The sequence below is a fragment of the Bombyx mori genome, chromosome 16 (assembly GCF_030269925.1).
Source record: "Bombyx mori chromosome 16, ASM3026992v2".
NCBI classification, from domain to species: Eukaryota; Metazoa; Arthropoda; class Insecta; order Lepidoptera; family Bombycidae; genus Bombyx; species Bombyx mori.
This window is the reverse complement of record NC_085122.1, coordinates 8,586,404-8,605,349: the sequence shown is the minus strand read 5'-3', so window position 1 is coordinate 8,605,349 and position 18,946 is coordinate 8,586,404. Positions and strand designations below refer to the sequence as shown.

At 39.6% G+C, this 18,946-nt stretch overlaps 1 protein-coding gene across 10 annotated transcripts in view; it reads right to left on the bottom strand.

Annotated features, from left to right (window-relative positions):
- Positions 1–758: 758 nt before the first annotated feature.
- LOC101735390 (optomotor-blind protein) overlaps positions 759–18,946 on the bottom strand; it is a 137,914-nt gene continuing 119,726 nt past the window's right edge. For 5 of the 10 annotated variants that reach the window (XM_012692808.4, XM_038016610.2, XM_038016612.2 and 2 more), the window contains 4 exons: positions 13,884–14,042; positions 12,589–12,665; positions 3,231–3,364; positions 759–3,155 (listed from right to left, as the gene is read on the bottom strand). In XM_012692808.4, the coding sequence (XP_012548262.1) occupies positions 2,584–3,155; positions 3,231–3,364; positions 12,589–12,665; positions 13,884–14,042 (942 nt within the window). In that variant the 3' untranslated portion in view covers positions 759–2,583. The remainder of the gene's footprint in view (positions 3,156–3,230; positions 3,365–12,588; positions 12,666–13,883; positions 14,043–18,946) is intronic. The other 5 variants (XM_038016614.2, XM_038016609.2, XM_038016611.2 and 2 more) reach the window with 3 other exon arrangements.

The window sequence follows — 18,946 nt, the reverse complement described above, 5'->3', positions numbered from 1 at the left end:
TTTTAAACGTTTTCAACACATTTTTTTAAATCTACTAGGAAATTTGACTTGGGCAATTACGAATTATGTACATAAAAGTATCAAAGATGAAAAAAAAAACACGCTTACCTGTTAATATCCGCACGTGAGCGTGGTTGATATTATTTTCTTTGGTTTTCGCGAGTTTTAAGCATAATTATAAATACCTTTACGGTTTAAAGTCGAGTTTTTTTCAATTGTCAATTGTCAATTGTTTCAGTTGTTTACAGTTGATTTGGTTCACCGTCGTTCCTTAAGCCTTAAGTAAAAGTGGTTTTTAATCATGACAGTATGTATTCGATGCAGCATTCCTTCGACACAGTTCTCTCATAGATATACTTTGTCTGAGTGTCATCGGTCTTGGATATATTTAAACGTACTTTAGTTTATTTTTTTTTTGCTTGTACGGGTAGACCAGCCCACAGCCCACCTGGTGTTGAGTGGTTACTGGAGCCCATAAACATCTACAACGTAAATGCGCCACCCACCTTGAGATATAAGTTCTAAAGTCTCAAGTATAGTTACAACGGCTGCCGCACCCTTCAAACCGAAACGCATTATTGCTTCACGGCAGAAATTGGCAGGGTTGTGGTACCTACCCGCGCGGACTCACAAGAGGTCCTACCATCAGTAAAAAGTGTATGTGTGTATATCAGTCACCATATGCCCGAAATTTGTGTTTTATTGCTTTGATAATATCGAAAGATTAAAAGTCTAAGGATAAAGAAAAATAAATAGTCTTTTCAATAGATTCATCTATATATTTTAATGAATAATTTTCAATTACAGCTGTCGCAAAATTTTACAGTCTCCGTTCGAATGTTCCAGAAGCCTTTAGGTAAAACTTGTTAGGTCTTAAATAAATAAGAAAATAAACTTTTAGTTTCGAATTTAAAAACAAATATAAAACCCATTTTCGGGTCGCGACCGTCAATGATTTTCTTTTCTCTATAATCAATTAATCAGTACCATCTTCTTTTTTTTTTTTTTTAATAAAATAATTTCAAAATGGCGTAGTTTGACAGCCGCGCACAGAAAATCTCGTAAATACACTATTATTGCGCTTAAATTAATGAATTTCATGGAAAATTATATTCATTTATAATATATTTTTGTATTTTTAACTACATTTATTAACTATATATTACAAACTTTCAACTTACACTATATTCATCAATCGTGTATTTTTGCACGTTTGATTGCAGCGTTCCAAATATATTTTTATTTTACAAATTTTGTACCACATGTCCACATAAATAAAGGTTAAAATGTCTTATGACGTAAATCTTGGAATTAGTTGTGTGACGTTTAGGCTTATTATTGAGTCTGTATCAAAATCATTTTTTTTTTCTATTCTTACACGAAAATTCTAGAGGTTTGTATTAAAACGCTTATCTGGCACAAAAATACCTACTGTCAATTACCTAATATGTATAAGAATTCAGTTATTATCCCATACCATTTTGTCTTTATGCAATAAAGAGTTTTCTATCTATCTATCTATCTATGGTCTTTCACTGACAGTATTTAAATGGATGTCAATTCCGAGGCAATTTTAATTTAGTCTTTTTTTGGGTAACAATATTTACGTTATAAGACACAAAAAAAAATTGTATTTCTATTTAAAAAGAACACGACAATCAATCGCCCGTCAACCTCGTAGTTCAATTGACAAAACATACATATTTTGAAAATATGTCATATAATTAATTATTAGTAAACACGTAAATACACCTTATAATATTTATTTACAATATAAAGCAATATTATTTTAATTATTATTACTATTTGCTACTGTAAAATATTGTGAGGAATTAATTCGATTTTATTTCGATTAAATCTTACGGACTTATCTGTGACGCCAACTTGCTTCTAACTCATCGTCTTTATTTATTTTTATTTACGAAGTTCGCCTTGAATAGGACATTATTTGAAACGCGAAATTTAATTTTTAAATTTCATTTATTAATTTCAAATAAGTTTCATTCATCTCCTAATTAGTGCTATACTTTCATGATGACGTCACAAGACGTGCCCATTAAAATTTCACCGAATTCATAAAACGATTTAAACTATTACTATTGCAGTGGTGTGTGTAAACTAACGGTACTACGCGTGTTGCGGATGATGAAGGATGGCATGGGAACTTATGATGTACTTAAAATAAATAAAAATACATATTGAAAACATTAGTAGGTACTTCAAATATTTATTTCTTGGCTAAACTATTCTTCTTGTTCATTTATTTTAAACAATCGTTTTTGATACAAGACATTATAAACGGTTTGGTCCTTGAAACATTCATTAATAGGTATAATTGAAATTTTATTTTAGTTCGATTATTTAATTCATCCCATGCCATCAGCGCTCCCCATCGAGCCGCCTCGGTGTCGTTGACCTCTAACATAAGCTTAACTATTTACAACAAACATACGATATCGACCCGAATAGAACTCGAAAAGAAACAAAATAGGAACGATATAAAATGTCGCGTTCGTCGCGGCGGATCACGGCTCTCCCGAACGAGGCACAGTATAAATACAGGTATGTACAGTACGGCTAGAGTCAGTCCTGGGTCTCGACGTCGAGGCCGTTGACCATGCGCTCGATGCTCTTGAGGTCGGAGGCGGGCGGCGTGGCGGGCGTCGTTGAGGTCGGCGCATCCGGCGGCGGGTCGGCGGACGCGGCCCGGGCCGGCGGCGACCTTCGTGCCGGGGACGAACTCAACGAGCGAGCGCGGGGGGCCACCTGCTCGAACGCCGACCCCAGACCCGGCAGCGCGTACGGAGCGAACCTGTGCGCCTTCGTCAACGAGGGCGCCGTGGCCGTAGGGGGAACCGGAGGCGGGGGCAACGAGTACTGCTGCAGCAACGGGTGCAAGTTGAACAGCAGCCCCGGCGTCATCTGATGCGGCGGGAAGAACGGCGGCGGATACAGCGAAGGGGGATACAAGTACGGCAGGAGCGGCGGTTGTACCGGCGGTCCTAAGGAAACGTCCGGCGCTGGGGAGGGACGCGACGGTCCCGCCGGCGGAGAGGACGCCCGCGCGCCGCCAGAACATGACGAATCTGATCCGGCTTCGATTGCTTCTTCGGGCCCTGAGTCGCCTCCACCTCCACCACTCGAACTGAACCAGGCTGAAATTACGCATATGTCATAACCTCTCCCCGTCCATTGATCCGCGAAGTTGAATGCTAACAAATTAAACTTACAGCTAGTGTTGTGCTGGGTAGAGGACGTGGGCGGTGGACTGGCCGGTCCCCCGACGTCCAGCGGCCGCTCGTCATCTTCGTCTCTGGTGTCCGAGCGCGCTGTCAGCAGAGCTTGCCTGCGGTACACAGACAAACTACTTATGTTACCATGATGGTTTTGAAAATGCCAGATTGTTATGGATACATGTTTTCGATATTAGGTACTTTTTTCCCTATCTAAGCTGATAGTCTTGAGAGGCTATTTCAGCGTAACCATAGCTAGTGAGCTCACGGGGCTCAAATCGGAGTGATGCTAACACTGACCCTAGCAAGAGCAGTGCTTCGCAGAATCTACCATCGGATCGGAAACGCGACCCACTGAGAAGTTTTGGCGAGAAACTCAGTGGGCTATGTCTATGGGTTAAATCGCTCGTCGAGCCCTTCATCGCAAGCGACGGGTTCGACGAGGACGGTGACCGGTTCTTGAGGTACCTAAAAGCATCGTTAATGGATCGGGAGGATCCGTAATGACGTGTTTTGGGCGACGTCGACTGTTTACCATTCGGTCTACAGGATCGGGTATGCAGAGAATTACGTAGGATACATTATTTTCCCTTACCGAATCGTTGGTAACCTAAGGGGCTATTCCAACTTCTAGGCTCAACCTGAGAAAATTGCTAACACTAGCCCTAGTAAAAGCAGTGCTTCGCTGAATCTACTATCGGATCGGAATCGTGACCCATTGAGAAGATCCGGCGAGAAACTCAGTGGGTTGTGTCTATGGGCAGTAGGATATACACACTTATGTACATTAAATAACAATGCTACCTTTTTATTTTGATGTGTAACAGTGAATATGGACCACCGTATATATTTTACGAAACTCACTATTGCGACATGGCGGAAACAGACAAAGTAGTGGTACCTATCCGTGCGCGCTCACAAGATGCTTGACCATCATTAATAGAAACCCAGTAGGGACATAAACTAGAAAACTCACTGAAATAACTATTAAATTACACTTCATGCGGAGTACTTGCTATTCTAAGGTACACCGGGTTTCCTAGACGCATTCAAAGTCGCTTTCTCTGTCCCTATATCTGTCTGTCCCTATATATGCTTAAATCTTTTAAAACTACGTAACGGATTTTGATGCGGTTTTTTTTAATAGATAAAGTGATTGAAGAGGAATGTTTATATGTATAATAACATTCATTAAATAGTGAAGAATTCAATAATAAATTACAGTTTCCGAAGCGAAGCGAGGATGGGTCGCTAGTATATTATAAAATTAATTCAGATTGAAAAGTCGCAATATGTTTGATGAATATGTTCCTAAGTTCAGTGTTCACACCCCGGGTGTCAAACTGTTGACATATCACGTAATGAGCCGCCACGACCCTCGGGCAACAGAAGGTTAATCATTTCTTAATGATAGTCGCGAAATTTGAACCCCGCCGTTGCAGTAACGAAATGTCAATGCCTTTAAGGTGAGGGTATTCTTAAAAAATGATGTCATACGAGTTTGTTTCACTTTTTTTAAAACGAATTTTTGACACTATGAACGCTACATGAAAAATCGAGTTTTTTCTATCAGGCCACAGTGCTCACCGGTGAGTTTTATCTTACTGAACCGTTTGGGCCATGAGGGTCACCCGACAGTCGCGTGAGGGTTCCAACGAAAACGCTTCCTACAAGCTTCCTTCAGATTGCGGCTACCACACAAAACGCGTATAGAAGTAAGCCGCGTGTCCCTTTTGCCGAACCTTGGTTTTTCAAATCCAATAGAAAGTTGTAGTTTTTATCAATATTATAGCCTTTTAAAATATCTACAAAACTAGACGCTAAAAGTAAAAAAAAATTTTCTTCCTTGCAAATTATCGCATTTTATAAATTTTAGATTGAAAATCTCAAGTTGATAAAAATTACCGATTCCCTGATTTTGGCTGAGGCCGAATGGTATAGTGCGCTAGGTCCACCGATGGGCCACATGGCGTTCAATGTGTTTTAATCTATTTTGATCATTACTAAGTTCATAGTTTCGATGCGACACTATTTTGTTTTTAACAAAATCCGTAGTTAGCCCAAGTTCACGAATTACTTATACGATGTACGAATAGTTGTGTAATAAAAATCAAATCCGTATTTTTTTTAATCTGCGCAAAAACAATTGAGATGTAGACCTCAAATCTCAGAGTAGGTGGCGGCATTCGCGTTGTGGTGTTAATGATCTCCGGTAATTACTAAACATCAGGCAGGCCATGAAATGGTCAATCTGTCTACGTAATCAAAGACAATATAAAAAAAAAAAGGCACGAGGAAATATTTAATTAATTTTCTTTCAATAAATAAAACTACCAAGGTCATCAAAAATATTCGTGCAATTAATGTCAAGAGTTTCGATAAGAACAAAAACGCAGCTCACATTATACGGGTACAAAACGTTCACGGAGACCACGTCCCTTTCGGAAGACATTAAAAGACAAAAAAAGGTTAAACGATTTAAAACGGTCACCCCAAAGGATACAAAAAGAGCGCAATTATTTGCCTTCTGTCGCTCCGTTAAACAAACAACTCTTTATCATGTGTATTGTCTTACGGAGCCCCAAAATCGTCCGCGTCTTCCCGCCGGGCTCCCCGGCGCCCTGATTACCGGGGTTCCGCACTAAATTCATTTTATTAACTCGTCTCATCGCCGCGGCTCATAGAATTTAATTTGTGCCACCCTTGATATTTAGGGCTGGCGATTTAGGAAAAAAAACCATTTTCCTTCTATTGAGTTTTAGGACATCGGTTTAAAAACGATCATATTATAGTAATTTTGGATGTTTTCAAATATACCTAATTTCAAAGGTACTGGTGTATATGAACTGATATCACCATGATTGAGCAGCATAAGCTCACCCCCCAGTTATGGTAAAGCCAGAATAGCCTCTAGAGGCTAATGGCAGATAGGTAAGCAAAGAAATATATGGCCTGGCCCTGGCCGTGGGGGTGGCGAAGCTGCTGCAACGGCCGCAACGCACCATCGCGGTCAGGGTCATCCGTGGTTATCGCACCATCTCCTTTGAGGCGGCGTGTGTACTGGCTGGGACGCCGCCTTGGGTTCTGGAAGCGGAGGCGCTCGCCGCTGACTATAGGTGGCGGGCTGAACTTCGTGCCCGGGGCGTGGCGCGTCCCAGCCCCAGTGTGGTCAGAGCACGGAGGGCCCAATCTCGGCGGTCCGTGCTGGAGTCATGGTCCAGACGGCTGGCCGATCCTTCGGCTGGTCGTAGGACCGTCGAGGCGATTCGCCCGGTCCTTGTGGATTGGGTGAATCGTGACAGAGGACGCCTCACTTTCCGGCTTACGCAGGTGCTCACTGGGCATGGTTGTTTCGGTGAGTTCCTGCACCGGATCACAGCCGAGCCGACGGCAGAGTGCCACCATTGTGGTTGCGACTTGGACACGGCAGAGCATACGCTCGTCGCCTGCCCCGCATGGGAGGGGTGGCGCCGTGTCCTCGTCGCAAAAATAGGAACCGACTTGTCGTTGCCGAGTGTTGTGGCATCGATGCTCGGCGACGACGAGTCGTGGAAGGCGATGCTCGACTTCTGCGAGTGCACCATCTCGCAGAAGGAGGCGGCGGGGCGCGTGAGAGACGCACAATCCCGCCGCCGTCGAGCGGGGGCCAGGGAGGCGGATCTCGCCCAAGCCCTGGCCCTCTAAGTGTTTCGGGTCCCCCTCACATGTCGGTCTGGGGACCGGCGAGGGGGGCCTAAGAAGACGACGTGCAAGCTGCTCTGCACGCGTTTTACGCAAGAGCATCCGGGTGATGGAAGGCCGGCTATCCTCGACCCACGCTGGTTCTGGCCCAGCGGGGTATTCCGTAGGGTAACCCACTCTAACCGGCGCCATCTAGGCGGGCTTCGGACAGTCTGCCGACCGAGAGGGCTGGTGGTCGTGGCGCCGACGACCGCCAGTCCGGCGTCCCGAGGGGGAGGGTGATGGGAGAGATGTGCTCCGCACTAAACGCTTCACTTTCCCCCCTTTGCCTTGTCATGAGTTCTGTCTCATGCGAGGTTTGGACGTTGGTTGTTGAGCGACAGGAGGTTTTAGTCAGTTCGACTCTGACATACCCCGCCCAGTATCCCCAGAAAAGGGCGGAAGTCCGGCGATTTCCTCCTGACCAAAAAAAAAAAAAAAAAAAAGGGATTTAGATGTAACGTCACAGGTAGGTAACAGCATTCATTCTATGATTTTATGGGCTATATAAGCCACTTAGTAGGCCGTCTGCCAATTTGCGCCAAATTCCTTTTTTTAAGGGAAATGTAATAGAATAGACAGATCTTCTTTTGTTGTGTATATTCTCTGGTTTGATCCCCAAATTGCATTCCACCTCAATCAATATGACTGAAGACCAAGACCAAATATCTTTTTTATCTCAATTTCATCAAGGTTGACTCTGCATTAAGAATTGTTTGGACTCAACACCTTCTGCTCATTTACGATAATTTAAAAATTCAGTGTCAACCCTAACTTAAACTGTTCGCATTAGGGTGTTCACGTTACAATGTAAACTTGTGGCGCTGGGGTGGCTCGCCTTGTAATTTTGTCAAATTTTTATCCCCAAAAATATCCCTAAAGTGACGCGGTTTGTTCGTATACCCTCTGCATTAGGGTTCATCGTCGCAACCCGACGAGACAAGGGCAGTATATTAAGTAGGTGTTTTGACTCTTGTTTTATTGTTTCCGAGAGATTTTTATTCTTTTAACACGTAACGTTGCTTCGGGCAAAACGAAATGAAAAGGGAACACATTGAATAAGAACTGTTAGAATCTGTTGCTTCCGTTCTATATGATTGAGGCGATTTCAATTGAAATTATCGCTTGTTTGACGGCGGGCCATGTTATACTCCGGCTCCGTCAGGTACCAACAAAGCGGCTGTTTGGGATGGATTAATAGGTTTTTGTTCGCAGGACTGACCATACAGTCGCAAGCTTTGCAGCGGCATCCAAGCTAATAGTGAGCACTCTTAACTATTGCCTACTGAGCTTTTTTTTCCTACCTAAGCTGAGAGCCCTGAGAGGCTATTTCAACGTAACCTTAACTAGTAGGTGAGCTTACGGAGCTCAAACCTAACGACGTTGGTAACACGAATCCTAGCAAGAGTCGTACTTTTCGTCGCAAGCGACGGGTTCGACGAGAACGATGGCCGGTGCTTGAGGTACCTAAAAGCACTGTTAGCGGATCGGGAGGATCCGAAATGACGTATTTGGGGCGACGACGACTGCTTTCCATTCTGTCCGCAGGAACGGGAATGCTACTGAGCCGTCTCGTCTGCTCGTAAGTAATAGTAAAATATGAAAGTCGATGGAAACAAACATTTAGAATGTAGGGCTGGCAGAAAGATTAATGAAAAGAAAGTCAACTAAGAATATAGGACTTTATTATATATAGATGCTATATAGTGTTTGGGTCTGTGGTTTTGGACTAGACTGGCACTATACCATCTCTTCCCTTGGGTGTCGAAAAGGGTGATTAAGCGGGGAAATGGGCAGCATCATTCTCTGACTAGTATGTTATCGAACTACGATCGCCAACTGAGTTTTACTAGTGGTAAGGTAAGTAAGCTTGCCCAGATAAGTAACCTATTATATATATCCTGTCTATTTCTGCCGTGAAGCAGTAACGTGTTTCGGTTTGAAGGGTGGAGCAGCCACTGTACTCAAAAATTGCAATTTGGAACTAATTTCTCAAGGTGGGCGACAGCATTTACTTTGTCGATGTCTATGGCCTCCGATTACCACGTAACATCAGGTGAGCCGTGAGCTCGTCCACCCATCTAAGCCAGCTGTTGGCAACCTTGTCAACTAAAAGAAATATTGATAGCACACAATTTATATTTAGTCAGAGCCAATTTTTATTACATATTTTTTATAGCTTTTTGTTTTAAAAGTGTTTACTTATAAGGCAAGAAAATAAATAATATTCCGTGCCTGACCTAATAATATTTCGCGGAAGAATCGTAGCTAAGAAGCCAGAGCCGCATGCTCGCTAGCCGCGGGTTGCTGACCACAGATTAAGCAATAAAAAAAAAGAACTAACCGTATCAAACGCACGACATTTTCGTTTGCGACTGTCAAATGTGAAAGGTTGATTTAGAAAGAGATAGACATACTAATAAGAATTTCAGGGATTTGTATTTAAAAAAATTAAGATCAAAGTTTGTGTAGCACATTTAGCAAATAGCATAAAGAGCATACAATTTTTTTTTTTGAAATCCTTTAACAATCGCCTCGGAATTGAGATGATAATTTCAGTTCTTTAACACAATGGCCGAGGCATGTGTCCGCTACAGAGCGTGTAGTTTGTCAAAACAGTCACGTCGGGTCACTTCCGGTCGGCCATTTTGTAAGACGGCCGCAGCTTCCGGTCGCCGGAGGGCGCCTGTATACGGTCATCCGGTGCGAAATGTTGTGTAAGCGAATTAAAGATTCCTTCACGTCCGTCCAAAAGGCCGTTTAACTGAATCTGAAGTGATCTTGTTGGTCGTGGAATATTATAATTTCAAAAACATCACTTCGTTCGATATTTGACCAAATTATTGCATGTACTTTAATAAGTTACATGGAGCTATTAGTGCAAAATCAGATATCTTTGCTATCAATCGCGAGGCCATGGATTAACACGAACCATCATTCCGTAGAATCGCATAACGACCGCGAGGTACTAACAGATGGTTATCCGCCACTACTAATTGAGTTCTTGTTCGAATTTCAAATAAGTTAGCGGAACGGCGGCCTATCCCCACGGGCGGCGGCCGATAGCAAATTATGCGGTGAAAAAAAAAACCAAAGCTGATTTTATCGCGGAAATCCAATTTTCTCCCTCGCACGCTAAAGACGCTGGAAAAAAGAGCCAAGTCGTATGACTCCACCGTTTCGAGCCGTTACCCGCCATGTTTAAACTTTGAACACGAATAAGGAGGCGCCGGATTGGTTTAATTTGAATTTGGAACGGCGCCGAGCGTGTTGGCATCGGGTGCTCGGAAACGCCGCTCGTGCCCTAATTAATTTGGAGAGAGATTCACAGATACGAAGCTAATTTAGTTAGCTTTTAACTTTACTTAAATAGTCGGCAGTTTTCGCCTTCATTAATCATTCAGTCGCCTTTTAGTTATGAACGCCGCCCACAACGTGGATTCGTAATTGAATTTTAGAACGTAGATTAAGCGCATTAGAGGTCTTATTTATTCAAAGCGTACGGTGCATGAGGATTTAAATATCGCTCTAAAACCCCGGGTACTATTTTTGGTATTTTTTTTTTAATTTTGCAAGGTATTTTTATCTCTACGAGCTATGAGCTGAAAAATGATCTTCAGTCACCTCCTAACTAATGCTTTTTTGTCTTAGAAAGAAAACTGGATCACACTGTACCCAAGAAATCAAAATAGGATCATCATCACTAGGAATTGTAAACTTATAATTTAAAAAAAAAAAAATATTTATTTATTTTGTATTTTACATTACGCATTACTTTATTTAATATTACATTAAATATTTTTCGACATTTCAAAAGTATCGAGGAAAAAGTTTACCAAAATGAGTGAGTAATTTTTAAATATAATATAATACTTTGAAGGAGTTTGAAATACTTTGAGGAAGTTATTCGAGGACCACAATCAAAGACTATAAGGTTTCTCTTCGTGATTGTTCGCAAGAGTTACGAAATCATTGGCGCAAGTTGTTTACGGGACAGATTTGGAAACGGCTACAAAAAATATATATATTTGAAATATCTTTGAACAATCGTTCTATGATTTTTATCGATTTTCTTTACCCTGACTCTGGTTAAAGCTTTCTTATGAATTTTCATGAATTATATGTTAAATGACGAGAATTTTTTTTTTCTAAAGTTTTTCTTTATGTTACTCGTAGCAAACTCAAATCGTAGTACATATATATTTTGTCTCTTTGTGCGTAACTGTTTCACGTTACTGGTGGCAGGAGCTCTTGGGAGTCCGCACGGGTAGGTACCACCACCCCGCCTATTTCTGCCGTGAAGCAGTAATGCGTTTCGGTTTGAAGGGTGGGGCAGCCGTTGTAACTGTTCTTGAGACCTTAGAACTTATATCTCAAGGTGGGTGGTGCATTTACGTTATACTCGTAGTTATCTATAGGCTCCAGTAACCACTTAACACCAGGTGGGCTGTGAGCTCGTCCACCCATCTAGGCAATAAAAAAAACGTTCGTTAGTTTTTTATTTATTGTTTATTTTACTATCTTGCAATTAACTTTTGTATTTTGTCAGTTTGGCATTTTGTTTAGTGAATTTTGTAATTTAGCCGTAATTTTTCAATGTAGTCTGGTAAATATATTATATTCGGCATAGACTTAATTTTTTTTATAATTAATTTATTTTACATGATCGCAATAAAAACACATTGCGATATAATTAATCGCCTGTATCCTAGACGATAGATAGTTTGTTGTTTAAATAAATTTTATAATTAATTTTTTTTGTTGACATTTTGCAAGTCCGGTCTGCTGGGTGATTCATCTTGCCTATTTATGCAGGGGATTGACTCCAGTTTTTAAAGTAAGACGGTCGGTGCATACGGAAACAAGTCTCCAATATCGATATCTTAAGTTAAGTCGTGGTGATCTTAATGAAAAGATAAGACGCCTGCTGTGTTCGTATAGAGATATGTGAATATGTCTGCGTTCAGATCCCGCAGATAGGTACTAAGCTTTGTAATTAAATACGCATATAAAATATGTTCACGTTACACTATTTTTTTTTGGGCGTAGGTGGGTGGACTAGCTCACAGCCCTCCTGGTGTTAAGTGGTTGCTGGAGCCCATAGACATCTACAGCGTAAATGCCGCCACCCACCTTGAGATATGAGTTCTAATGTCTCAGTATAGTCACAACAGCTGCCCCACCCTTCAACCCGAAACGCATTACTGCTTCACGGCAGAAATAGGCAGGGTGGTGGTACCTACCCGTGCCGACTCACAAGACGTCCTACCACACTATGAAGGAATATCTTCGTGAGATAAAAATAAAAACCGACAAAATGTCCTAAATTCCTATACAATGGACTTGAAAGTGACCGAATAAGATTTGAATTGACGGCGTTCACAATTTGGTAAATGAGCTGCGGTAACTTAAGTGGCCAGTGAGGCTATTAAAAATTGCTTTCTGATTGTTTTATTTTTATTTTTTTGTTTCTCTAGTGTTTTAACTTCTTTATATTGGTGAGGACCTTTAATTGGCTTTTTGTTTCTATTATTTTATTATATTCTGTTGCATTGGCTATTGGTTCTTCTTGTAATAAATAAATAAAAAATAAATAAATATGTGTATACACATATTGCAAAGGTTAAAGACTTACTTCTTTTCTCTTTTCCCAGCTCCGGTGTCCCGGAAACCCTTCGCGAATGGGTTGTTGTCGATTTTCAGTTGTGTTATCTGCAAATAAGGTTGGTTTTCATTTGTGATCTTCATTTGTTTGTTTAACTTACGACCGCGGGTTATCGGAAGTTTTTAAATTACCTTTCAGCTGTGTGAATCAGAGCATAAAGGTGTGCTACCATGGACCGATGGGTACCTACCGTTCCCCTCAGTTTCCTATCCTTTACTAATTCCAGGTGGTAGGACGTCTTGTGAGTCCGCACGGGTGGGTATCACCAACCCGCCTATTTCCGCCGTGAAGCAGTAATGCGTTTCGGTTTGAATGGTGGGGCAACCGTTGTGAGTATACTGAGACATTAGAACTCGCATCTCAAGGTGGGTGGCGGCATTTACGTTGTAGATGTATATGGGCTCCAGTAAACACTTAACACCAGGTAGCCTGTAAGTTCGTCCACCCACCTAGGCAATAAATTTTTTTTATTATATTTACTAATTTATTCTTTTTATTTTCAGGACTGCTGGTGCTGCGTGTTCTGGGTTGGTTTTTTGATACGTGAAGCCCATAGACCATGTCACTATGAGACTTGAGGTCGAAGTCACTATTGAATTGTATAAAGACTATCCCATCCTTCAAATCCAGAAGCACAACTGCTTCGCGAGAGATATAGCCAATATGGCCCTAGTGGACTTACAATACGGTCTATTACCGATTAAATTTACTAAAGATATTTTTCGTTCAATTTCGAGATATATTATGTAGTTGTTTTTCTAAGCTTGTTTTTCCGGTACCTACATAATATAATAACGCAGGGGAAAATCTCGTTATGTTCATTGATAGTCGAACGCTTTCTTTGCTTTGTTAATTATTACAAATATTTACTTCGTAGTGCCTCAATCGAGAAATAAAAGACCTAAGCTTTTGTATAAAATAAACTTAAAACAAACAAAAGGAATCCGTCCGACGGGGGACACATCAAAGGGAAAACAAAATTGTTATTTTTATTTAATTCCGAGCATTTTCATATTTATCTACCTTTTAAACTTTCTCTGGACTTCCACAAATAATTCAAGACCAAAATTAGACAAATCGGTCCAACCAGCCGTTCTCGAGTTTTAGCGAGACTAACGAACGGCAATTCATTTTTATACATATATTTTATACATACATAGAAGATAGATATGCTCACGGATGTCTACGTTTGGCAGTCTGGATAGCAAAGCCGTTGTTAATATAAAATTTGAAGGTCTTAGTGGGTCGTCGTTAAATTTACCAACCTTTTCATTCTGGTACGCTGTAACAGCGATGAACTCCGTCTCTTTGAAGACGTACGTCCTGAACGTGGAGTAGGGCAGCTTGAGGATGTCGTTGGCCCGCACCAGGTGGAACCTCGGCTGGTACTTGTGCATCGAGTTCAGGATCGTCTGCGTAACACACTTCACACAGCTTAGGACATTGATGCTAGAGGATGTTGGCATATTTCTTTTTTTTTAAATCGATTTCTAAGGTATTTACTGGTATAGGACCTCTTGTGATTCCGCACGGGTAGGTACCACCACCCCGCCTATTTCTGCCGTGAATCAGTAACGCGTTTCGGTTTGAAGGGTGGGGCAGTCGTTGTAACTATACTTGAGAACTTAGAACTTGTATCTCAAGGTAGGTGGCGCATTTACGTTGTAGATGTCTATGGGCTCCAGTAACCACTTAACACCAGGTGGGCTGTGAGCTCGTCTACCCATCTAGCAATATAAAAAAAGTATGGAGCTATTGCTAGATGAAAGGTCATTCCAATATTTCGATATCAAGTTTCAAGGTCGTTAGTGGTACTCGCTTCGTGATATCCATAGAATCCGGTATCCACTTATAACCAGGTGAGATGCAAGCTCGTATAACCACGAAAACAATGCTGGATGTTTCAATTCCATAATCAAACCAACACTGATTATGTTTTCATATTATTATGAATGTTATTATATTTCTGTGGCAGAAATATGTTGAACTTTTTATCTAAAAGAAGATAATTAATGAGCTTTTATCAGCTTTACCTTGTATGTTTCAATGTAATTGTTAAAAACTTCAATACGTCAAATTAACTTGAATATTTGTTATTTAGAGCTGATGAAAAAATAACAGTATAGTAAAATAAATAATAGTTTAAAAAAACAAAAAAATACGCTTAATATAAAATTCAACTAAAAAATAGAAAATACATTTTAATAAATTTAAATTGAAAATAGTGTAAAATATATTTTATTGTAAAAAAAGCGTGGGTTATTATTTATTTTTAATTTTTTAGTTAAATTTTCTATAAAAGCGTATTTTTAAAACCATTAAGTCCTTTGACATCAATTCCTGCCTTATCGACTTTAGATAAATATTATATAAATTGGCAAAAATCTTATTTTGGAAATTGAATAATGGAATAATCTTATAAAATTAGTGTACCTATTGTCATCGGTCCTCGATAAATCTACAAAGTTTGAAAGAAATTTGGCCGGGTGGGTCAAAATCGCCTCTAAAGGAGTCAGCTACAAACATACAAACATACATACAAGTGAGGCTAATATAAAACGTGTATTATATTATATTATATTTAAATTGTAACGTAATTCGTCTCATTTGGTTAACCAATCACACACTAGCGTACCTTAGATTGCTGATAATTATTAATGATTTATGTGTACATTTTATTATGTATGCTATTTATTTACATAATGTATTCGTGTGTCTCTGTACATAGTTTAAATAATTTATTGCAACACTGGTATGCGAGGGACGTTTAGTTCTGGCAATACTAATTGAAATACCATCGAAATAAACCTAAATAGGGACTGCCTTTATCGATTTTAAATACCTTTAAATTTTAATGTTTTCTGATTACTAATATTATTGTCGCCGTCATTAATTATAAAATATAATAAATAAATAAATGAATTTAAATGTAAATATTTACTAACAATCACGCCTCGTTAACTGGTCCCGTGATAAGTTCGTAAAGAACTTGTGTTACAGGTACCAGATAACGGAAATAAATGTAAGATTTTATTATACACATACATATATTTAATATATATGCATAACCCTGGAAAAGACATTTATATTTATCATACAAATATCTTTGCTTGGCGGGATTCGAGCCCGCGACCCCCTTGTGTAGTGACTATGCCACTTACTACTACTCCAGACGGCGTTTAATCGCTTTACTAATATAAAAAATCATTTAAGTATAATACCTGTACGTCTTTAAATAAATTTAACAGAAGTCTTAAGCTTATGACGGTAAGATGCAATTACTGTAATGATGATTTGCGATTGCGATCAAAAAGCGCACTTCATTGGAGAAAATTGCATTAATATGTTTTAATAGGTTTTTAATCGTCACGAATGTTATTTCGTGGAATAATCAGAAAACTTTTCTTACTAACAGTTTTCTGCCACGCACAGTAAATCTCTGGAATTCGTTGCCATCAGCGGTCTTCCCCAACAACTGCGACATTGGGTTATTCAAGAAAAGAGCATATTCTTATCTGAAGGGTAGGCAACGCACTGGCGTAAACGCTGGTGACCGTGGGCGGCGGTGAATCACTTACCATCAGGTGACCCGTCTTGCTCGTTTGCCTCTTAGTTGTTATAAAAAAATAATAATAATAATAATAATAATACTTGGTTTAGATATTTATCTATTATAACATTGATTTGATCTCTGATATATTATGAAATCACTATTAATAATTAATTGCCTAAATGATTTTTAATGGGCAAATAGTTCGTGGTACGCTTCGCGCAATAAATACTTATCATTAGAAAATATTTGTGAGGTTATAGTAATCTTTGGTGACACTTTTAGAAGTGTATGCCACTATAGTTTTGACAGAAAGTGACATGTTTTGAAAATTCCAATTATAGGCAAAATGGGTAGGTATAAGACGTTAATAAATTGACTATTTTGCGGTAGGCAGCGGCTTGGCTCTGCTCCTGGCATTGCTGAAGTTCATGGGAGACGGTAACCACCTACCATCAGGTGGGCCGTACGCTCGTCTGCCTACAAAGGCAATAAAAAAAAATTGCGAATGTGACAATAAATATATTTCAGGCTAATAACTTTATTTATAAATCCCTACTTTACTTGACATTTTGAAATATTAAAATGGTTTTGAAAGGGTTATAAATACAATAACGAAAAAAATTACATTAAAACATAATCAACGATGACTAATTATCGACTTCTTCACGTCTTGTTGCGATATGTTTTTTATTTTATTTTATTGCCTCAATGGGTGGACGAGCTTACGACCCACCAGGTGTTAAGTGGTTACCGGAGGTCATAGACATCTACGACGTAAATGTCACAACCCACCTTGAGACATGAGTTTTAAATCTCAGTTCTTACAGTACAACGCCTGCCTCACCCATCAAACCAAAACGCATTACTGCTTCACGACAGAAATAGGCAGGTTGATGGCACCTACTCGTGTGGAGTCCGCACGTCCTACCGCCAGTATGTACTTAATTTGACACTTGTATAAAACAGATAAAAATCCACGTGACCCCGAATTTATTGAATTCAAACGGTCAAAAAAAGAAACAAGACTGGTGACATCAAACGATGTAAAAATTACAGCTGTTATCATGAACCGGGGGAGACAGTTCAAATTAGACGTGTAATGTACGGTAATTTAGCGACCGCTTAGGGTCACACCACCTTGTCATTATCGTACTAAAAAACTACCCGAGCCGACGTAACTCGGACGATTGTTGAGTAATGCGGTAATACGTCCGAAGCGGGGGTGTGGAGAGAGCTTTATTACGGGTTGCCATGTTCACGTTAATTTAGAATTTTCAACAAAAATTTATGAGGTCTTCTTAAATAATAGATTAGTGGGTTAAATTTAGGGTGAATTCGATTTTTTTGTGTTGCCTCACTTAGATTTCGAATTTGCACGCAATTTGTCAATTTCATTTGTTTTCGAATATGTATTATTTAAAGCGCTGTCAAAATCTAAAGCTTCAAGTCAAAATCAAAGCTTCAAGTCACAAGGTAACCAACGGCATTCACGTGGTTATGCTTATGGGCAGTAACCGCTAAACACTGAACGTTAAGCCGTCATTTCGGATCCTCGTGATCCACTAACGGGGCTTTTAGGTACCTCAAGCACCGGTCACCGTTCTCGTCGAACCCGTCGCCTATTACGAAGGGTTCAGCGACTAAATTAACCGATAGACACAGCCCACTGAGTTTCTCGCCGGATCTTTTCAGTGGGTCGCGTTTCCGATCCGGTAGTAGATTCTACGAAGCACTGTTAGTGATAGGGTCAGTGTTAGCAACGCCTCCTGGTTTGAGCTCCGAGAGCTCACCTACACGTTAGGGTTACGCTGACATAGCCTCTCAAGGCTATCAGCATAGGTAAAAAAAAAAAAACTGGATGCACCAAGACCCCCGCAACAAAGATTACTCTTACAAATGACATCTGATTCATGTCATTATCAGTTTTCTTCTCAAGCTGCTGAATTTTTTTAGTGATATATATCTAGATAGACACATCACAAATAGACTATATAAAAAGTTGTTTCAACATTTTTTTTGTTATGACGTAGCAACAATATGTTTAGTTATTATTAATTAGTAATGGATTTAATTATGTATCTATTAATAATTTATTATTATTTATTAATTAATTATTAATGGATCTAAAATACTTATTGTCGCCTGTAAGAGTTTCGGCTCTTACAGGCGACAATAATACATTATTCAAGATAATGCGAGATAAATTAAATATTATAACTAATGTCTATATCGAGGTTATTTATTATTTTCGGTAGGCAGCGGCTTGTCTCTGCCCCTGGCATTGCTGAAGTCCATGGGCGACGGTAACCACTCACCATTAGGTGGGCCGTATGCTCGTCTGCCTACGAGGGCAATAAAATAAAATAAAAAGTCGAAATTCGACTATAATTAATTGAAATTATAAGTTTGAACATTGTTATAACATATGTTATTCTATTGTCAAACATACATACTTCTATAATCACAGCTTTCGCCAAGACAAATAACATTAAGGATAAACAGTATTAATCTATTCTGAATTTGACCACAGACTTTAAGCAAGAACAAAAGTTTGACAATAAACAAAGAGTATATGTGTGTGTGTCAAATACATGGTAGTGCGTGTAATGTTTTCTTTATTGATTTAATGTATTTTTATGCATATATTAAAAAAAAAAATAGCTTTCTGCACTCCTTCTCTATATTTTCTATAAGTGTGGGAAATTTCATAATCCTCCGTCTGCACAATTTTCGTAAAAAGGGGTACAAAGTTTTTGCTTCACGTATTAATATATA